General features: G+C 24.5%; 2 protein-coding genes across 5 annotated transcripts in view; both read left to right on the forward strand.

Annotated features, from left to right (window-relative positions):
- Positions 1-24,508, forward strand: part of LOC136981258 (CUGBP Elav-like family member 2) — a 263,471-nt gene that overhangs the window by 135,242 nt on the left and 103,721 nt on the right. For 3 of the 4 annotated variants that reach the window (XM_067277552.1, XM_067277551.1, XM_067277554.1), the window contains one exon: positions 13,867-13,919. The exons of the other annotated variant lie outside the window; for it this stretch is intronic. The gene's annotated coding sequence lies outside the window, so the exon portion shown is untranslated. The remainder of the gene's footprint in view (positions 1-13,866; positions 13,920-24,508) is intronic. 4 annotated transcript variants of the gene reach the window in all.
- Positions 22,005-23,816, forward strand: LOC136981286 (uncharacterized). The gene has a single exon (XM_067277589.1). It carries the CDS (start codon positions 22,005-22,007, stop codon positions 23,814-23,816), a length of 1,812 nt encoding a protein of 603 aa, XP_067133690.1.

The following is a 24,508-nucleotide window of genomic DNA, read 5'->3' on the forward strand; positions in this document are numbered from 1 at the left end:
TATTTACTTGCATATAAGACAAGGTTTTATTCATTTATCACAGCTTCAAATTTTTAGGTCGTTCTATATGCATGAGTGAAAGATTCTTTGCATTTTTGCAAATAATTTTTGTGAACTGTGTATTCACATTTTTACCTTATGCTTACCCTCTTGTATTTAAAAACATAAGTATTTTATCTGGGTCATTTGAATCATTCTTGTATATTGTCAGGAGTAAAGATGAATAGCAATAGGAAAAGCAAAGCTTTTGAATTGAATTACAGATTGAAATTCCAAAATCACATGGGAGCCCGATATAAGTTTTAATCCATTCCACATGAAAACAGATGACTATTCAGAAATCAGAATTTGGAAAAACTCATAAGTGTAATCGACAGAGAGTGGATTCGACTGTTAAGAATTGGCAAAAAAAGGTTCCCGATTGTCCAGCTTTACGTGAACAAATTATGTTGTCGATTTTACAAGATTTTTCCTTAAAGCCTAAAATGCCAGTAATTTTTGTAGGACAATGTGTGTATTTAAGTGTATTTGATATTTTACTTGTGATTAAACAAAATAAAATTAAGAATTGTATTAATAAATCTAATTTTCTTTGTTTTGATCTTTAAAGTCACATCTTGTCCTATATGTGAGTAAATACGGTAATACATTTTCATTTTAACGTTCATATTATAATGTAATCTTTACAAAGACATTTTAACTGGTAAATTAATTCAACTAAAATTTGAATTCTGATACCTTTAGTATTACTATGCACATAACAGAACTGACAAAAAATGAACAGATATGTTAAAATTTGCTCATGTAGAAGTAATGAAAAGTATGACACCAATTGCTCTTCAGGTGTCAAATTGAGAAATGTTTTTTGACATCAAAACTAAAATGCATTATTCTAATTTTTAGATATTAAAATGTGAAAAAATGTGCATATAAGAATCTACTAAGTACTGTATTTTTTGTTGAAATATTTCTAGCAAAAAATACTTTTTAATTTTTTTTTCAAATATTGACAAATTTATATAAATTTATGCTAAGCAAAGGAGAAATATGTTCACTAAGAAATAGCATAAATTTCAAATACAGTATATATTGTTTTACAGTTCATTTATAAATCTTATTTTCTTTTAATAATAATTCAAATACTGATGAAAAGAGAGAGATTATAGTTAACAATGGCTTGTCATATTTCTGTTAATCCAAAGTTTAAGAAAACAATCTTTTCCCATATTACATTGCTAGTAATTACTTATTTCATTAGAAATAAAAATTAATAAGAGGCTTATTGCTTCAAGATGACCTTTAGTAACATAAGAAATTCAACAATAAGAAGAATTAATAAGTTTTTTCTATTATTAAAGAAACATATATAATTCAATTTAGTTCTAAGATAAATTTTTCTAATTTTTTAAATTATTATTTTATTAATAGTTGTATACTATTATGAAATGTTTAATTATATTTTTGAAATAAGTTTTTAGTTTTAAACACTGTTGAAATTTAAGTTGAAGTAATTAGATTTTTTAAAATTAAAAAATTTAATATTGAATTTTGCAGTATAAAAGATACCCATTTTTATGACAAAATTATCTCAAGTGCAATTATATCTGTTCTGTTTAACATCTTATTTAGTAATATTTTTCTCTTAAAAACTGTTTTAATACTGATTAAAAAACACGAGTTTGCTGATTTCTGTGACAAAATTAAAAAAATTAAAATATCACTTACAAATAATCAATCATAATCATAAATACATTAACAATAGAAAAGTGAAAAAATGTAAATGTTGTATATTAATGAATGACAATATAATTTTTAAAAAACTTTCTATTTTTAATGAATGTAGTTTGGATAAAATTTTTCTTCAGTTAACTGAATTATTTAATAAAGTTTTATTTTTTTAGTGGCTTTTGCAGGTTACACAATTTGCTTGAATTCAAAAATTTTAATAATAGTTAAATTTTTCTGTATACAGATATTTTTAATCTAGATATTTATTGAATGTGATTAATTTATTTTCTGAGATTTATTTTTAAATAAATTTGCTTTTATGACAAATTATTATTATTACTTTTTTTTAAAGTTTTTTATTTTTATCTGATCAGTCTTAGGAGTTTTCAATTTGTTTCACAAATTGTTTTTTTTTTTTTTAATTTTAACTAGACATAAGTTGAATATTGAGCTACATTTTAATTTATATATTTTTTAAAAGTTTAATGTTTTAACTTGATTTTTTGTAATTAAAAAAAATCAATTTAGAATAACATACTTTACCAATAAATTTTAATTTAATATGCAATGATTATAAAATTGATTGGAATTGCTGAAAGTTTTACTGTTTTAATGTACTCTGTAGACATGAAGATATGATGCTCTATAAAATATATAAAAATAGTGTCCTCTTATTAAAAAAAACATACCAGTTACATTAAAATATTGGGAAAGCAATTCAATTCTGTACTCAGTAGCACAAGAAGAAAGTGATGCCATTAACATGATCCAGCCATCTTTATTCTCAGGAAATATCCTCAGCTACTCATTTGATAGAGATAGTCATTGAGTTCATAACTAGACGAATCCTCAAAGAAACATCTTGTTTCTATTGAGATGTGAATATATATTGTAATATTTGAATTATTCCAATTCTTATTAATAAGATCTTAGTTATAAAGTATTCATATCAAAAGTTAAATTGCTAAATTATTTTTTTATAATTAAAAAAACCTATTGTCGAGAAAAGTTTAATATTTAATTAATTTTCTTAAAAAAGGATAATCATTTTATAAATAAATTTTACTTTTAAGCAACACAAGAATTTTTAGTGAATTATAAATTATTTTCGGAAATTTAATTACTAAACATGTAAATGTGTGCGTGTGTGTGTGTATACATGTTTGGTATGATTAAATGATTATCCTTTTATATATATATATAATTAATAATATATATATAAAAGGATATTAAATGATGATTAAAAATGATTATCCTTATATATATATGTTCTAACCTATTCTAATAAATTACCATAATTATTAGAATAGGTTAGGTTAGAACGTGCGTCACCACTGTTCCCTGTCTTCTGATTGCTGGAATCGGAGATGAGCTGCCATCTTTGATACCTAGGGTAACATTAACCAAAAATGGTATTGATTAGAAGTGACACAACACTTGTACAAAACTATAAAATAAAAATAAGCTAATCAGTACTTACCAGTTTGTATTTTTTTTATTAAGCCATGCATTTTTAAAGGTAATTAACTTTCGAAAATATTTTCAAAAATTCAAACAAAATAATAAAAATAACTTTTAGGGTCAAACTAAAATTAAAAATGAACTTATTTGTGCTTCTTAGCATAACATAAAATATTTTATCTTTTATTTATTTTTACAGGGTGTACTGTGATGGCATTTCAAATTACACAAAATCATTTTTTTTTTACACTGGCACCTATTTATAGTACATAAATCAGTTTGGGCTAGGACAAACTAGTTTGGCCTGAAATCGGGTTTGGCCAGTAACATATATACCGTCAATGCTTGGCAGTTGTTTTTTGATAATCCCACAGATTAACTATATATAAAAGATGTAGACATATTGGATTCTTATTGTTCACTTTATTTGTATTATTATTTTTTTTTAGGTTTATTTTTTTATTTTTATTTTATGTACTCATTTTTCATTAATATATATAGGTTCAAATATATCTTCAAGCATACAAAATTACAATATTTTAAAAAATTTTATAAATAATGTCATTGAGTGTTCCAAACATTCAAATTTGGAATTTCAGAATTTTGTAGTTTGAAACTTGAGGCAGGTTTACAAAATAAACCAAAAACATTTGTTCTTTAAACCCTTTTGCTGGAAAAGTCAATGGTTTTGATTTTATAAATAAAGTTGTAATTCACACTTATCAGATATCATAAATAGGTAAAAAAATAACTATTTAGGGTATATTATATTTTAAAAGAATATGAAGTAATTTTTCCTTAGCATTATTATGAATCTTGTTGTAAACAATTTTGAATTCTAGATGCATCATTAGCAGCATGAGAGAACTCAAATAAAAAGAAATTTACTTACAAACTATTAAATTAAAAATGTAATACCATAAGCAAAATTAAAATTGAAAAAAATTATATATATAATGATATATAATTTTTTTCAATTTTAAGTTTGCTATGTTTTTTTATGTATAAAAGTTAAGAAATCTAGGAAGCATTGCATTTTATAAGGTAAATTTATTCAAAACCTTAAATTTAGAGTGTTTTTTTCTAACATAAATTTATGAGAAACTTTCTAGCTTATGAGAGATCTTGTATTAGAAGCAACCTTTCAAGAAATGCAGTTTCTTGAAAGGTTTCTTTGAACTGACAATGAAAAAATTTTTGAAGATTCTTTTAGTTTATATTCCAGAAATGCATTTATTGGATAAGTTATTTTTTTAAGTTTTTTCATTTAATTTTTATAAAGTTTTTCAGAAATTTCTGTAAATATTCTGGTATTTTTTTAATTATTAATTCTATTAAATTTTTTTTCCAGTTAATGTGAAACTTGACATCTCTCTTTTATAACTCTTGATATATACTTACTATCTTGGAAATATTGGTATTGGAAAAGATTATAACTTTTAAATTTTTTAAAAATTTTGAATAAAAAAATTTATGTTTTACTATAAATTTTTAAGAATTATGTTTCTGGTGTAGTATTATTGTGAAGATTTTTAAAAAATTTATATAAAATTTTTTCATATGAAATTTATATCTAGCCATTTTTTCAAAGTTTTGTTTTTTCTTTACTTTTGATATTTAATAGTTGCTTTCAATTTATATTTTATATTTGTTTTTAAGTAAGATTAAAAGAAAGAAATTAAATAAAATTTTACAGCATGCGTATGTCTATAACAAGATTTGTCAAAAACATTTAAAATTATAAAATAAGAAAGTAAGTTAAAATTGGATATTTAAAATATTTTCTTTTCTTCACTTAAAACATTATTATACTCTTTGAATTCAACAGAGTATAAGGATATTATTAATTCTGAAAATGTGTTTTGACACCTTTTAATAACATACTATTATGAAAATGAAATCAAACATGATAACAAGATATTAAAGCTGTTTAATTTCATTTCTATAATTATATATGTGCACTTATTATTTTAAATATAAAAATCAATTGCTGACAAAAAAATTTAAATCTGGTAGATTCAATTATATTAAAAAGAGTGAATGTATCAAAATTTATTAGATGTTAAATAAATAAATTAAAGCTTATTTTTTATTCTCCTATTCACTTTCAGATTCTTCAATATTATGAAACCAACACACCTGATTACTGAGAAAGTTCATTTATTCTGCTAAACAAATGTTTTCAACCCATTCTATGGGCCATCATCAGGTTAAAGACCTTCGAATCTTTTTTGTACAAATGTGTCATTATTCTTTTAAAACTGTTGTATAATATTTTAAATGTTTATTCTATTAATAAGCAATGATTAAATGAAAAATTTATGGTAAAATTGATCTAACTAAAAATAATTATTTTGTTAAGAAATAGTTAACTTCAATTTAATAATCATATTTAAGAACTGAAGAAATTTATATAATTAGCTGTTATATATCACCATCCTAATAAGTTACATATGTTAAATCAATGTAAATAGACTTCATTTTAAAATAAAGGATTACATATTATTTTAGATTTAAAATGATGATAAATGTTTTCTAACTTAATAAGATATTCTTTTTCAAGATTTTTTTTCTCTTCTGGATTATGTAGTGTAGAAGTATACTCAATGCACCCTTTATTTACATTAGCAATTTCTATTTCTTTTTGTGTTCTGCAAGATGCAAGGGATCTGGGGACTAATATTTGCACTATCCTATGAGATGTATTGACCTGTACTATTATTTTTGGTGTATTTATATTTATTTAAGGTATTGATGCACATTGATTCTCTAGCTTCTATGTACATAATTTTTCTGTATACAGTATTATTATTATTATTATTATAATTAATAAAAGTTTGTGTAAATTTTATATTGAAATCAAATTTTTTTATTTACCAATCCTACATCTTTTATGAATTTTATAATGAAGAAATGATGATAAATTTTTTATTTTTTTTTGGATAAACAATCTTCCTTTGCTTTTATGTCTTTAATTTATGAAAATTAATTTGAAGACACAGTCTGTCCAAACTGGAAACTACCATTTATCTACTTCTAGTGTTCCAGAATACAAGCATTTGGCGACTCGACCTTTTTAGGCTGCTTGCCGTCAAGTTTAAAAAACATCCTTTAAAAAACACAGAAAATTTTGTTTCTTAATTTATGTTATTTGTTTGTAAGATGCTTCTTTACATGTTACCAGTAGAGAAATATTCAAAAAACAATATTTATGTATAAATAATACTTATATTTCTTGATATATTTCAGAATAACTTTAATAGAAAACTTTAATAGAAAGAGAAATTGAAAAATTAGCTAATAAATTTTGTAAAGGTAAAAATAATGATTTTTTTTTTAAATTTAAGCAAAGCTTTTTATTTATTTATATGGTTGGTTTATTTGAATTATTTATCAAAATGTGATGTTTTTTCTTAATAGATAAATACATATTAAAATTTTCACAAATTTCAAAATATTAGCTAATTAAGAATTTTAAAGTGTATATGATTTAGATTAAAAATAATTATTATTACAGAAATGAATGTAAATTTTTAATAAAAATTGATTAAAGTTTACTTTCTATCATCTTATGGTGACAGTTGCCAACTAAAATTGTAACGATCTAGTGCAGTTCTCAGAATAGTTTGCCATTTTTCATCAGAGTACTGTTAATCAATATATTGGCATTATTGGACTTTTTAATTTAGCTTTTAAAACCATTTAAAATAATTCTCATAAGAAAAAGAAAAAGAAAAAAAATATTAATAAAAAATTAAAATATAAGAAACAAATGGAGTTGCAGTGCAAAACTTTTTTTTTCTTTCTTTTTAGAAATAATGGTTTCTTAATGTTTTGGTATCACATCTCAGCATCTCATTGTGAAGATTAAAATAGACTGTTTCTCCGGGTTCATGTTCACTCTAATTACCTGCTGACTCTTATTTTACTTTGATCCTTCATTAATTGAGTCAGAAAAAAGTTTGTTCTTTTCTTGGTTTCTCCAAATGGAATTAGTTTTAAAAAGAAAAAAAAACTCTTATTAATTTTCAAAACACTTCAAAAAGTATAAAATAATGAGAATTTAATTTCTCTTCCATTGATTTTGCAAACTAAAAATTATGATTTAGTTTATTTGTAATTACAGTTTACTTCAAATACTTTTAAACTATAGTAATAAAAATTAAGTCGTAATAAGCATTCATAAATTTAATTTAGATTTTGATATAAATTTAATTATATACAGTTTATCAAAATTTTTAAAATATGTTTTTATACTATTATTAATAGTAATGCAAAAATATGAAAATTAAAGTACCAAATTTGATTTTTCTTTAGAACTGCTTTTGCGTTTTAAATAGACAAAAGATGTGTCTTATCTCTTATCTCTTACTGTCCTTCAGTATGTCAATAAAATGTTGCAGTGCTTTCCTTATCTAGTAGTAAGAGGAAAAAAAATTGTCATATTGACATGGAAGTGATAGATTTTTAGACATCTCTTTCTGATTTTTAACAGCTTACTCTGTCTTAATAACATCTATATGGATGATAAATTATCTTCATTTTGAATTGTTTTACATTTAACATATGTCAGAAAAGAACTTTAATATATCATAGTGAAGAGTATATATTCTCTTTCCATGTTACATCACCTATGGATAATATTTTATAGATTTAAGCTAAGAAAAAGTTAAATTAAAAGCTAAGCTTTTTAATATTTTATCATTTTGTCAGATATAAATATTAAAATTCTAACAAAAATTATTTTAGCTAGATTTCTTTTTCCTTAAGGTGACAACAGCAACTTAATTATATTCTGTATAAATATAGTTAAAAATATTTAAATAAAATTTTTTTGCTGTATAGATTTTAGGACCATTTGTATTAATTATTGCACTGTGATATCATTTTAAAATAAACTTTCAAGTGGATTAAATTTAATAAAAACTTTGTAGTCTTAAATAGCTAGGAATGAAATTTTAATAGATTTGCATACTTCACAGCGACGTTTTTTCCAAGATGATACCTCATTTGGAAAATCAGCAATTTTATACTTAAATAGGAAATTAGAGAATCTCAGAACTGGTGGAAAACTTTATACATTTTCTGAAAGTCTTATAAATGCTTAATAAATTTTCGGTTTTTAAAACTATAATTCCAACTATAATTTATTTGTTTAAATAATATGTAATTTTGAACGAAAAGTTGAATCTTCTTTTTTAAAAACGTGTAACAAAATCTATTATAATGAAAACTTGGAATGCAATCCAGATTGAAGGTCAGAAATTTTAGAGAGGAAAGCAATTGTCTTGTCTCAAAGTATTTTTATTCAAGCTACTATTGAATGTTCAAAAATCAAAGTCAAATCAGGATAAATTTTACCTAATGAATGTTGTTTTTAGATGACAGTATGATTTAAAAGTAAAGTCAAAATTTTTAAGTGACTTAAAGTAAAACACCGTATTTAAATTGGAAACAACTAGTTCTAAAATAACTAATTATCATAAAGAAATTTTATTTATTTATTATCAAAAGTACATTTACACACTTGGAATACTGATAAATAATTGTTTTATACTTTGTGTTTAAATATAAATCAAATTGATAACAACTAAAGTGAAAGATGTAAATAATAAGTACCATAATATGATAAGTCATATTTGGCATATATATATTTTAATAAAATTTAATGTTAATAGCTTTTTATTATACAATAAAATATATTTTTTATTTTTATACTAATATCACAAAAAAAGCAAAAATAAGAAGACAAATTCCTCAAAAATAGCAATAATTATATCAAAGTAAGAAATTAGTTTAAAATAAAAATCACATGAAAACATTGAATCTAGAAATATAGTTTTGACATTATGTTCACTAAAGAGCATAATAATAATTGTCAAAACTACATTTCCTGTAAGCTTGAGAAATTGTTATAGTTTTTCAATAATTGTAAACAGAAAAATTAGCATTTTAAAATTAAAATTTTCATTAATAATTACAAAATCAACTTAAAAATCTGTGCACGTCAATTGAGTAAACTATGTCATTATTTTAGAATTTTTGAGACAAAATAAATCTTAGATTGAATACACTTGTTTTTCAAGTATCTAAATGTACTTCTGTAATACGCTTAATAATAAATAGTCTGTTCAGATACACTAAATTGAAAAAATTGTGCAACTAATTCAATGCTGAAATACATCATATGAAAGGAAAGGTGTAACTTTTTGTTTCAGATGCAAAATTTAGATCAATTTAATGGAAATTTACTTAATAAATAATAAAGTAAATACAAGTTATTGAGTAAAATTTGGATAGGAAGGAAAAAATTGTATTTGTAATAAAAGTAAATAGATTAGTATTAAATTTCACATTTTTAAAATAAGTATTGGATTAGATTTGTTTGTCATCACTAGCATACCAAACTACATAAACTATATGATCAAACTCAATTTTGTCCATTTCAAGTAGGACTGGCCTGCATTGAGATTAGCTGGCGTCAGTTAGAGATGAAAATAGTCCTAAACTAACATTTCTTAAGGTGATGAGTGTTACGTTACCTGCATCTATAAATGACAAATAAGCATGTTATTTTGAACTTTTCTCATTAAATTTTTTTTATTAGAATATGAGGAAAATTTCATAAAACAAATAGTGTTATTGTTAGTTTTGAGTTTAAAATAATAATAATAATTAAAAATTAATAAAATTGAAGCACTTTAATGAACCTGAAGGCAATAATGGATCAATTTTTAAAGAATAAAATATGAATTGACATTTTCATATCAGTTCATAACTTTGTGCATTAGCTTATGCACAACTTATTAGCTTAGCAATACTTGTTATGAGTAATAGCTGGGATGTCAGAATAAAAATGTTGATAGCATAAAAAGTGAAAAAAATTTTTTTATGAACATTGATATTTCACAATGCTTATATTAAATAACATTAAATTTTGTTTATTAAAGATATCTCTGCATATGTTATCTTATAAAAATATTGCCATAAACACTGTCAAGAGTATAGCAATAGGCTTATACTCTTTAACATTGCAATTTAAAAAATCCAGTATCAAGTTGCTTAACTTTCCCAGCAACATTTAAAACTGCATGTGGTGCCATCCATTATGATATTTTATTATTAAAAACTTTTTATATTTTTAATTATTATAAAATGGCAAAAAGGTTAATTTTGAGGGTAGGGATGGGTTTTTATAAAAAATTTTAAATGCTAATAACAAGTTAAATTGTCATTAAGCCTGATCCGACTTCAGATATGACACACAATCCCCCTTTATTTCCCCACCCCATCAACCTCTAATCACAAAATGTTTAATTGCGTCAATCCCCAATCTTGGTTTCTTCCAAATTTAATATATAAAAATATCAATCTTGGTTCTTTCCCAATTGAAGGAATCTGAGAATGTTGTTCTGGTTTGCTTCGTAATAATACATACAGTGTCTTCGGTATATATATTGTTACTAGACTCATTAAATGAAGTATTTATGTGGTAATATTAAATTCTTTAAAAATGCTGACAAAAAGAAAATTCTGCATGTCCACTGAAGCATACAAAACGGAACATACAAATTGCTGCTAGTCAGCACCAAACACTGATGATTGGCAATTATGCATTAGAGTTATATAACTGGCCTACATGCATAGGCAAATCTTTTTTGCAAACTTACCAAACAATTACACATGAAAAGTTTTGCATTTATCATGTTAAAAAACATTGTGAGTGGGAAAGATAGACACTATTGTTGTGTTTTTAAAAGATCATATTTAAGCAGTCTAGTATAATGTATTATTATCTAGGTAAACCTAGAATTCTTAGGAAATTTTGTATTTAAATTTGAGTTGCTACAATGATAATAGATAAAAGAAATAAATTAATTTAGTAGTCATAATTTTATTGCAAAGAAAGTTTTTGACTTTAAAACATTTATTGTATGGCAGATGCATTTTTATCAGTAATATTTTCAATATTTATTTCTCTTCAATGTTCAAGAAAATGCTATTTTTATTTTTATTGAATTGAATATAAATTTATATTTTTTTCTAAATATTTTATTTACAATGAATTTCATATTTATTGAAACCAATTACTGATTTTGTTATAAAGAAAATGCTCGTTTTTCTAAACCAATATTTTTGAATGAATATTACTATATTATTAATGAAAATCTGCACTTCTCTAAGAAAAATTTTAAATGAGAGCTTTTATTATATTAAAAGTAATTTGTTTTAATGTAGTGAATGTTCTCTTCATTTATATTTTAAACTAATAATTTAGATTACTTATGTAGGGGGAAAAAGTCTTTCTAAAGAGTCATTATTCAGAAATTAAAATGTCTGCTTCTCTACTTCAAATTCATAATAAAAAATTAATTAATCACTGGTAATAATAACTCCTAAATGGATTAAAGTGTGCAATAATAAAATGATCTATAGATTCAAGTGACATAACTTATCTTTCTGTTAATTCATTATATTATCATTTTTAATATAATTTTTAAGTTAACCTTTGCTATGGAAATGTAAGGAGAAAATTATAACTTATAAATTATGATAATTTGACAGTATAAATTTTCATATTAATTTGCTAATTTCAGAAGAAAATTAAAAATTTAAATAAATTAATATCAAAAAGAATATAATAACTAATACTTCAAAAAATGTTTATTCAATTTTTTTTATTATATTTGAAGATTGTGAATTAGCTTAAAACATTTACTATACAGTTTTTCTTTCTGATGTTTCAGTTAAGCAGTTTATTTATAATTAATATCAAAGAGGACCATTGAGAATGTAAAATACAAACTTCCTATGACAGTATCCATTGCAAAGCTTAATTTTTTCTTTTTTAGTTAATGGAATTCAAACTAATAACAAACTATAACTAGAAGTTTTAAGAAAAATTTCTTAATAAAGTAATAGAAATTTTATTTGATGTTTCAGTAAATGTAAAGGATTTATGTAGTATTATAAAAGTGCATATTTTAACAATTTTATTTAGCTCAGAAATTATGTTTTATTCTCAGTAGAATTTTAAAGTTGGCAGACATATTATTATTATTCTGGTTTATTTGGAAAGAGAGTGATTTAAATGAAAACAAGTATATGTAATTTAACATTATTTAGTTTATTTAAAGTAAAATTTGAAATTCTATAGTTCAAAGAAACTTTTTGGAAGACAATTCATCATAATAGAATTATGATAGTTGATTTTATAGTTGGGTGTGTCATTATATTGAATTGATTTTTTTATTTTTATGAAGTTTTATAAAATTGTACACGTCTTAATTTTAAGTAAAAAACAAAAGTTTACTTTGAAATAGAAAAGAATTGCTTTTTTTCTATATAGTATTTGTTATATTATAATATATTAATTTATAAAAATAAAATAAATATAAAAATTTTATACAAAAAATTATTAGATTTTTTTCCCATAAATTAAAAATTACTATTAAAAGCAGACACAAGTTATGTTTAAAACTTTCTACTATCTTTTAATTTTTTAAAATTATTTTTTCATCATTTTCTTTTTAAACATAATTATTTAATTTTTATTATTTTAAATAACATTTTTTGAAAAATTTAGTTATTTCTTTACTGTTTGTTTGGGCAAAGCTATTATAAACTGAAATGGTGAAATTTTTTATTATTAAATTGTATTTTTGAAATAGCAGAAACTAATAATTTAAGTTATACTCAATGAATATTAATTAAAATTAATATTTTTTACTGTTTGTTTAAACAGGATGGGAAAAAATGTATATATGAAAATTTAATAATAATGCTTTTTTTTTAATTTTACTGTATTTTATAATGTTTAATATACAATCTTAATCTTACCTATTATTTTAATAACATGTATCGTAGTTTCTATTCTGTGTATATAATATTAACATTTTGAATGCCAAATGTTAATATTATGGATAACTTATATTTTATGAAAAATATTAAAAGGTATTAATTTTTGATAAATCTAAAATGAAGAAAAGGTGATTATTAATGAATAAATTCCAACACTTAACTTAATTTCAAATATCTTAAAAGTAGATTGCAATTTTTTCTGATTTCAGAAGTATATTTTATTGTTTTATTTATACCAATTCATCAAAATAATAAATTTAGGTTTTAATTAATATAGTACTTTTTTGAGAAAAAACTAAAATCAGTTTTTTTTTCTTAAAAATTGTGCAGTGTTATTAACAACAATATTGAAGATTCATTTCACAAATCAAATCAAATTAATTTTTTTTAAGTCAAAAAGAATGTTACTAATATTTAAAAATTCGAAATTAAATTATTTCAAGATTTTTGTAATAAGTTTAATATTACTTGCTAATTGCAATTATTATTTATTTCTACAAATGTAAATTTTCTTCTGTTGAAATAAATGCAATGTATAAAATTAGTAACAATTATTTTTTTAGCTATTACTTATTTCAACAAAGATTTGTTTGCTGAATTTTTTAAATAAAATTTTATTTCACTAAAATGCTTTTAAAGTATTTTAAAATACATTTTACTTAAGTTGCTTGATTAAAATAAAAAAGTTTTTATGAAGTATTTATTGTGGTGATTATTATTTAAATATAATACATTGAATATTATGTACACAATATTATTACTTAAATTATTATTTTGTAATTATAAAAACAGTTTAATTTTTTTTTTAATTTTCAGAATATAAATTGTACAGATTATATATTATTTGGTTGAAAGAAGTGATTTATGTGGTAAGTTATTGTAGAGTCATATTTATTGTTTTTAAATGAAATGTCTAAAGATTTATTATATATTTAATTAAAATTTCATGAGTTCAAAAAGTACAAATATTTATTTAAATAGTAATTATTTTTATATTTTGTAAAGTATATGAAGTATCTGATTAAATGATTTAAACAATACTTTTATAACTAATGATAAGCTCATTTTGTTTTATAATTTATAAGAATAAAACTTACAGAGCTAAATGACTTTATAGATTATCATTAAGAGACAATAAGATTTTCAAGATTAAATATTTTAAATTTAATGATTATTTGTTTGATTTTTTAAATACTGCATATACAATAATTGTTTAGAGTTTATAATTGCAATTACATATAAAAATACATTTGGAAGTATATTAATGATTATAATTAAATTAATATTTTAGAGAAAATTTTAAAATAAATTTTTCATACATAATTTGTATTGAATATTATAATAGCTTAAAAATATATTTGTTTCCTTGTTTGAAAATAGAGTAACAGCATCTTGTTTTTTCTTTGGAGAAAAATTCATTTCATAAAATTTCCACTTGTAAAATCAGTTTTGTCTGTCCATGCACTTACTAAAATTGAAAATGTGGCTAAATGAAAAGATCTAGAATGTAGAAATTTGGCATTCAGGAGAATGTACTGCACCATTTATACTTTGCCAGTTTCTATTCTCCTAGGACCAAAATGGCAAAGGGGCAGTATTTTAAAATTTCAAAGTAAAATTAAGTGTCTAAATTAAAAGCTAAAAAATAAAATACGTAATTTTTTATGAGATTTTTGTTTCTAATACTACTTTCTTAATTTATAAAAATAAATGAAATTTTCATAAATTGTAGTACAGCATTTTGAATTGCAAATTTATATTTAATTAGATTGATTTATTATTTTGTAGTTTGCATTAAATTCATTGATTTCAGTATATGTAAAAATTTTATGATGTTGAATTATATTTTCAGAGGTTTTAAAATGAGTTGTATTATGCTTTGACAATTTAATTCATTTTTAAGTTTTAGAAATTTCTATACAATTAATTTTTAGTTTGCACTTAATTTTCCATTTTATATCTTAGATAGGAAATGAAGAAATGTGTTAATGAATTAATATTTATGGTCACTACTTATTGTCTGCAGTGTGTATACCAGCAATTATATTCATATAAGAGTTAATTAGACTAGAATTTTTTATGAAAACAGCATATGTGATATTTATTTTTCTAGTTTGTTTTCTATTACATTTGGTGCTTTAGTGATTAGAAATTTAGATTAACAATTTATATAATCAATAATTATTGTTTGTAAAACATCATTAACTTTGTAAATAATAGATCTACTTTGTATGTGTATGAAGATTAACTCTCATTGGAATTATATTATTCATATTGTTTATTTAAATCTTTTTTAAATTTTCATTAAAAATAAATACTTGTATGAAAAATTTTGATTATTATATGTTTAATTTGATTTTCTAATTAAAAAGTCTGTTTAAATTAACTTTGATAGATTGAGTAGCTAATGGAAAATAATAATTGTTCATTTGATATTAAAATATCTTAATGTTTAGGATTTTATATTTGAAAAATTTTATTTGTTAACATGAATTATTTTATTTTAAAAATATTGTGATTTTAAATAATTTTAGAAATAATATTATAAATAACAGAAATAATTTTAATATTCTGAATTAAATTAGTGAAATTTATAAGATAAAGTTAATTTGTTTTATAAAAATAATGTTTTAAATTTATTTTATTATAGTTATATAAACTTATAAAAATTTACTTCAACTAAACTATAAAAAAATTTTAAATTAAAATATAATTCTCTCTATATTTTTTTTTTAAAATATTATAATAGGGAGAACAGGAGGTATATTAATAAAATCCATCAATTTATTAGAAAGTAGTCAATAGAATAAAATTTGCTAACAGGATAAATTATTATTCTAAATTGAATTCAATTATATTTAATTTAATTTTGTATTTTTATGATTATTATTTCTTTATGTATTATTCTGATGTTTAAATCTAGAAATTGTTTATATAGTTTATCTTTCTCTTCTCTATATTCTATATATAAATAAATTTAAAATATTATATGTCATTTTTGTGTCAGGAAGCATTGTCCTTCTTATATTTTTAATTGTAAAATTTTGTCTTTTTTTCTTAAAATTAGAATGTTGGAAATTTTTAGGATATAAATTAAAGATCATTCATGAAAAAAATTTCTTGCAAACACATTATACAGTATGTAGTATTAGATATTCTGTATCAAAGATAAATCAGTTAGCTTCAGAATCTTTTCTCATTATGCTGAATTGAGTCAGTGAAATTACCTTGTCACAGACTGTTGCAACATTATTAATTGTTGAAAGACAATAAATGAGAGTGGTAGAATTTGTTTAATTTCTAAAATGTGTTTGTTGCTGACAGAATTTTATTTAGCAAAAAAGATTTATTTTTAGTAAGTTTAAAAATTATTTATATATTACATATAAAGAAATATTTATACTGTTTTTTTAGTATTAATTAAAAACATTAGTTATCCTGTTTATAGTAATAAATATTATAATAGAACTTTCACTTACTGTTCAGAACACATTTTGAAAATTGAATCATTAACACTTGCTTATAAAATTTGTTAATTAATCAGAATTATTATGTAACTTTTGCATATAATTAAATAACTTTATATCAAAGTATTTATATTTTATTATATAGATTGTAATAGTTATTTAATGTATATAACAGTAGATAATATTATAAATTACTTTTCAATTGTATTACTAATAGTTTGGTTAATCCATCATTACTTTTAATTTGTTGTTCATTTTTAATAAAAGGAGGAAAAATGTATGTATTTGATTTATTAGTTTATCACTAAATAGAGTAACATCATTTAAACTCTCCCATTTGTGTGATTATAACTGCACTTTCAGGATTAAATATTAGGAAATACAAATTTTATAATTTTTACTTACACAATTTCCTGTTAAAGTATACTAGTGTTCACACACAAAAATCCATTACTTAAATATCTATTTTCTTGTTTTTTTTTTATTAATAATAATAGAAATTTAACTAAATTATAGAAAATTACAATTTTTTCTATTACTAAAATGATCATCATCATAAAAATCCAAAACAATAAATAATAATATTTTCATTTATTTAGACTAGTTCATTAACACCTGCATTCAAATCAAGGGGTGATGGGTTTCCTAAAAAGAACTGATTAATTTTTAACTTGAAAATATAATTTTATAAGATTTGAAAATTGATTTTTAATAATACCATTACAGTTTTAAATCTAACAAACTATTACATTCTGTATGTGAACTTGTATATTTGATAGTTATTATTAAATCAGCTGTTAAAGAAATTGCTATATTTCTTTGAATAAACAATTAAGTTTACATTATTTACAAATATTGTAATAATTTTATATGCATTATGCAGAATTCAATATATTTTATTAAATGCTATAATTACATATCTCTGAAATGTGAATTTATATTCTGTTATTTCTGAAATCAAAATTCAGCTTACTAGAATAGGCAAAGCCCGTAAATCATGTCAGCTTTATGAATGCTTTTTTGATATTAGAAGATAGTTTTATATTATATAATTATAAAAAGAATTATACAATTATAAAAGGAAAAAAGTTACCTGGTTTTAAAAAGAAACAACACATTAGCGATATGCAGTATATATGTATATGTGTATATATATATAAAGATAGGCATTGCAATTTTCTCTAAATGAGTATCGATTATAAGTCAAATCTAAACCATAATCATTAAATTTGAAAAGTCCCGAATTTGATCTAATACAATATTAAATTTAAATATAAAAATTGAATGTTTTATCTAAATTGTTTGATAAAAATACAGTAAAAAAAATTCCTGTCTGATTATAAAATTGTGTTCGAATTCTTGGTATTTACTTATTGTTTCATCGGCATTTTCTTCATGACAAGATTTATTTTGTGATGGCAGATGGCACAACACCAAGATAATGAAGTACAGATGTTATGTCGTGCATTTTAGATAACACATATGAAATATCATACTGATAAAAATAGAATGGCAAAAATGGACTACATTATAGCAAATCATTTTAAATTCTTGTTTCCACCTTTATTGATTCTAGTAAGATGATGATGACAAAATACAAATAAATTTTTTTTTTTTTTTTATACATAAAATTAGGTTAGGGAAAAAATTTTAGCAGCTATGATTAAAAAGAAATAAATTTGTACTAACAGTGTATAAATTAGAAATTTTTTCATATTTACTAAGAATAAAAATATATTTAGTTAGCATTCAGATATAATATATTGTGCCAAATCAAGTAAAAATAATAATAAATCTATTAGCAGAATACTTTGATGGATTAACTGTAGGGTTAATATAAAATGACCTTGTTACATCAGTATTTTTAATTTTGAACTTAATCTTTATTCAAGCTAAGAAGTATATATTATAAAATACAAATATAATGCTTTTGGGCATAACAATAATAATATAGTTTGACATGTTTTAAAGTTGTCACATTTGTCAGAAGTTTTCTGGAAAAGGCTCATTAACTGTCTACACAATTGTTATCATTATGAAATTTAAGCATCACGTATAATCTCAATCTATCAGATTATTTAGTAAATTTAAGAGCAATATACTTCATTAAAAGTTATTAATGATGAAACACAGTCAAGTACAAAGATATTGTCATAAACAGTTGAAAATTACAAAATATAAAAATTGAAGTATACTATTATTTCTAACTTATCTGATAGAAAATTATTCTGTTTCATTTAATTTTAAGCCAATTCATGTTTGTTGTCATTGTTTGCTGCATATCCGAATTGTCATGTAATATCTCAATTTCTGCTTGTTGCCACATGATGCATTGTACAAGTTAGCAATTAAATCTGTTTACATCCACAGGATTTAGATAAGTTTTACCTTAATAAATTTTGATTCTTGAATGAATTGTTGTTTACATCTAGATTTATCTAGAAGTTAATGATAAATTTGATAATATAATTATATGTATAAAATGTGTGTAAAAGTTTGTTCTAATATAATATTATAAAGAAATAAAAAGATTTTTGATAAATTAGGGTTAAATACATTTTTATGTTCATTTTAAATTAAGTTAAAATTGCAAGATATCACCAGCTTTTTTTTAGTTGTGGTTCTTTATTAAATCTTGTTTATGGTTCTTTCAAAATATTTTTTATATCAATTCCAAAATTTACTATGAATGGTTTTTCTAAACATTTTGCTAAAAAATTATTTTCTAACTGTTTATTATACTAGATAGGTTTTAGCTTAGTTCTTACATTTCATTCACTCACACAATTGTTTCATTTCATTTTGGATGAAAGCATTTTGCCAAGTAGCAGATGACATATGAGTTTTCTACCATCTTTTGATCTCTGTCAAATATAAGAATTCTTTCCCTTTTGTATTGTTTACTATTATTGTATCTGTAGTGCATTCCTGACTACTAGACTATTCAATCTATTTCTTATTTCCATTTTTTTTCTCTCTTAAATATCTATTCAATTATTTTCAAATTTGTAGTAAATAAGAAATTTTTCATGCAGAATGAGTGAAAAGAAAAAAATAAAATTTTTATACTAATACCAAGTATGAGATTTCATTTGTTCTTAATCATATTTTAAAGAAAATTAAAAATGTGGTTATGCAATTTATAGAAAATTTAAAAGAATCATTTTAACTTTGTGTGAATTTTAATTTAGTAGTCATATAATAGTTATGATGCAAATATATATATATATACATATATGTATATTTATATGTTTTATCATTTACGGATACTATATACAGTATATATCATTTATTTGAATTTATGGATGATAAAAATTTAACAAAATCTGTGTTGTAAATATTTTCTGCCAGTTGTTTTACTTTTATAGTGATCATATACAATAACCTACAACTTTACTTTTGTAATTTTAATATAAATTTTCTCCGACCTGCTTTTTTATATAAAAGAATTAATAATAAAAAAAACCAAACTTAGAGAATTTAAAAACAAATAATAACAATAATTTGTTGTGTATTGTATATTTATATTTTAATATTCATGAATAATAGAAAATCATTTATTTATTTTATTTATTTTTAAAAACTATTATTAAGTTGATGAAATTTGCAATTAATATTAACATAATTGAGAAATTCAAATTATGTTATAATTATAATCATAGTTATTATATGATTAAGAATCTAATTATAGTAGTTTTGATTGTGGGATAATATAATTGTAGAGTTTAATTTAATATAATATAAAAAATTAATGAACCACATTATAAAAATTAGTTTTAATTGCAGAAGTTAGTTTTTCTTAAACCTTAATTTTAGATTATTTAGTCAGAAGTAATAATATATAGTTTAAAATGTACATTACAAGCAATTCAATTGCAAAGATTTAATCATATAAAATCATTTTTAGTGATTTCACAGATATATAGGAAAAATCTGGATAAATAAATTTTTATATTATTTAAAACCATAATTTAGAACTATTAATTTATATAAAGTATTTTGTTATAAAAATTGCATTTTAAAATAAAAATTCTTATGTTAATAAAAAACTAAACTGTTTGTTTATTTTTTTTAAATTTATCATTATTTTAATGTTTTGAACTTGTAAACATTGTAGTTTAAAGCATTATATTCAAAATATTTCAACCTAAAAGTATTTTATATTTTTAATATTCCAAATTTGATTATTGAATTTTAACATGAAATAGCTGAAAGATAAAACATAACTTCAAAAATTGAAGGGCTAAAATTGACAAGGAATTTGAAGATATTTATAACCAAAGATTTAAAATCAAATCAGAAAACTTAATTTTAAGTATTTTGAAATAAACAGCAATTCAATAAGTTTAAAAATTTAGAAATATTTTCAATTAAATACTCCATATTATTCCTTTATTAATTTAAACTTTGTAGCATTTAAATATTTTTTATATTTAATAATTATTAAACTTATATCATTGGATAGAAAACAGTCTTATTGTTTAATTATTTTTATACTTCACATTGTTGTTGACACACAAACCCCATAAGCACCTGTTGTGACTATGAACAATAACACATGTAAAACTTAGACACTGTATTTTGGTTTGGGATCGGATACATGAATAACGGCAAGACAGTAGGCCTACTCTCTAACCCAATCTCTCTCACATTATTTTTCCCTTTTTTCCATTGAGAGGTGCCCTAGTCGTCATATTCCTCACAGCAGCAGAAAAAATTTACAGGAGCCACAAAAGGCATTTAATATTTCAATATTTTTATAATAGCATAGGATTTTCTCATGTGAAGTTTATTATAAGTTGTAATCATGTAATTACCTAGATTCACTACTGACTAAAAATTCAACAAAGAAAAAAATATTTAGTTGTTTTCTCAGCAATGCAGACTGTCTGATTATATACAAGCTTATTACAAGTAACAGAACAGCCAGTTCTATTGGTTGAATGTTTTTGAGATGTTTGTAGAACATGCATACTCTGAGAATCTGTACAATCATGACATCTTATAAAACTGTAGTGGCACTTATGAGGTTTTTATATCAACAATGATATGTATAATGTAACTATATCAATAATGATATGTATAATGTAACTAACTGCTTAAATACGTCTTATAAGCTGAAGTGCCAAAACACAAGAGACAGCAGATCACTGTAAGTTCTTTGCCTTCCTCTCACAGGAATGCAAAGCAGCTTGATTGTCTTATGTGAAAGAGGCACGTGCCGAACGTTCCAAACCGAATAACGGAAGATTTTCGTTGGCGAATTTTTAAGAAATATAATGTATTCTTTTAGCGTTCGGTAACTTCGCCGGTTCGAAGGAGATTTTAGATCGGCACGAATTGACGGTGCATGCGCTGAAAAGCACACACGCTACGTGTGCGCTTGTCGGCGTGTTTGAGTGTTTATGCGCTTGTAAAGAGTGACCCAAATTTCGGGCAAGTCCAGGGTGGGGACGCCAGTATATAAAGTCCTGCCAACCTACACCCATGCATCAGCAAATGGAATTAGAGGTCTTCACGAAGCTTGCTACAACAAAGAGATCACAATGTGCACCAAAAAACCGTGGAAACCACCAGGTAGTAACACGATTCTTAGCCACGAATGGTCTCAGGCTCTTAATGTCAGATAAGGACAGAAGATTTGTCTTATGCAGAGAGACCGATTTTATTTCTAGAGCGAATGACTTTCTGTTGCATTCATGCTCAGTGGAGATGGACAGAGATCCAACGCCAACTGTACTGCGAAAGGCAAGGAAAATTACAACACTGCCAGGACTAGCACTGACTTTACCTGGTCACCTTGAACCTCCATCAAATGTTGCCTGCCCTAGGCTGTTCTTTCAGCCCAAAACGCATAAAGAGAACTGGCCGTTACGACCTTTAGTAAACAAAAGGTCGCATCCAACTTACCACCTGGAAAAAGCCCTGGCAAAATTTCTACGAGAGCTGCTCCCGGAGTCACCATTTGTCACTCCCTCCTCCATAGAAGCCAAGACCACTATCGAAGCCAACATCACAAGAGCAAACATCAACATCTGCACCTTCTACAAAATGGACGTGATATCTCTATACCCTTCCGTCCCCACGTTTGAAGCCGTAATGCTAGCCAATATTATGCTCCTTAAGAAAGGTCTCACAGTTCAGCAGGTACTGGATATTCGTGAAGCGTTGATCTTCGTCACTGAAAACAATTATTTCCGCTTCAACCAGAAAATCTATCTCCAGAAACAGGGAGTCCCTATGGGCTCCCCCCTCTCTGCAGTCTTGGCCGAGCTCGTCATGAGGGACGTGGAGCAAAAAACTTTCAACGCACCGCTCACTATTTGCTACCCCCTATTATACCTACGATATGTTGATGACATCATAGTAGCATGGGGGAATTCAGAGGAAGAATTTATCCGATTTATGCAGCGATTATCAAGCGTTTATCCCACCATCAAATTCACTTGGGAAAAGGAGCGGAACCAGACAATAACATTTCTGGATATGCAGATACAGAAATCGCCGGAAGGACCACGGTTTGCGGTATACCACAAGTCCGACATGATTCCCCACATCACTCCAGCTGACGCCTTCCAACCATCGCGGTATATCAATGCCGCCATAGCAGCTCTCATCAGAAGGGCGATACTGCTTCCCTCATCGCAGGACCTAATAAACGATGAATTGGAAATCATACGAATGGCAGTATTACAAGCTGGATTCACAGGCGCCAAATTTACGCACGTACTGCGTAGAGTGAACGATTCCATCCACCTGTTCACCATGCTACACAACAAAAAAGAAATGGCAATAGTACCGTCAACATTACCATATCTAGGAGCACAGTCCATACTCATTAGCCGTGTATTCCAGCGGTACGGCTTCGTGCTCCCCTTGACCCCTCTACCCAGCCTACGCAGAACCATATGCAACGACCGAGACAAAATCAGCGCATTAGAAAAATCGGGGGTCTACGCGGTGCCACTAAAAAATCCAACAACAGGAGAAATAGAGAAATATATAGGGGCAACAACAAGAATGATCGCCTGCCGTATCGCGGAACACCAGGACGATATAAATAAAGGAAGGCAAACAACAGAGCTGACCAGAAAAGTTCTACAACAGGGTTACACTCCGCTTTGGTCAGAAACAGCGCTCCTAAAAAGCTCCAACAATAGAAAAATAATATTCATCTGGGAAGCGATCCTCACAATAACAGCAGAGGCATGCAACGTCCCCACCCTGGACTTGCCCGAAATTTGGGTCACTCTTTACAAGCGCATAAACACTCAAACACGCCGACAAGCGCACACGTAGCGTGTGTGCTTTTCAGCGCATGCACCGTCAATTCGTGCCGATCTAAAATCTCCTTCGAACCGGCGAAGTTACCGAACGCTAAAAGAATACATTATATTTCTTAAAAATTCGCCAACGAAAATCTTCCGTTGTCTTATGTGGTATTAATAGTCCACAGGCTATACTAATAGCGGTGACAATGCTGTGTAGATAAGATTTATCAACCTTATTGAGAACAGATTGTAAGAGCAAGAAAGTTGGGGCACTCCATTTCTGGCTAAACACAAGAAGCCAGCAGACATCAAAACTGTGGATGCATACAGGTGGTCACAGATTGGGACCACCTGTATGCATCCACAGCTACTAACAGCTTTCCAGGCCTGTAACCATCAAACTATGGCAGTATTGAGGTAAATTACATCTCATTTCATTGCCAATGTCTGCTGACTGATTAGCAGTAGACAGTACAGCAGACACGTCATTTTATGGAGTTCCATAATCATTGTCTCTCATGTGTACTATTGTTTGCATCTAGCATTGTGTTACATGGTCAGATAGTCCCATGAGTAGATAGCCAGGTACATGTTCAGAGAAGATCACATGAAGCCATACCTGCAAGGCTAATGGTGAATCTGTGATGTGGGGTGTGGGTTGTGTTCTGTTGAAGTGCACTTGGACCTCTAAAGTCTGTCTTGAGAAATTTCTGTTAAATG

This window comes from Centruroides vittatus, unplaced genomic scaffold (genome assembly GCF_030686945.1).
Source record: "Centruroides vittatus isolate TY-2023 unplaced genomic scaffold, ASM3068694v2 contig_749, whole genome shotgun sequence".
Taxonomy (NCBI): domain Eukaryota; kingdom Metazoa; phylum Arthropoda; class Arachnida; order Scorpiones; family Buthidae; genus Centruroides; species Centruroides vittatus.

Excerpts from the sequence above, each read along its gene's own strand:
- LOC136981286 (XM_067277589.1), top strand. The coding sequence starts at position 22,005 with ATGCATCAGCAAATGGAATTAGAGGTCTTCACGAAGCTTGCTACAACA.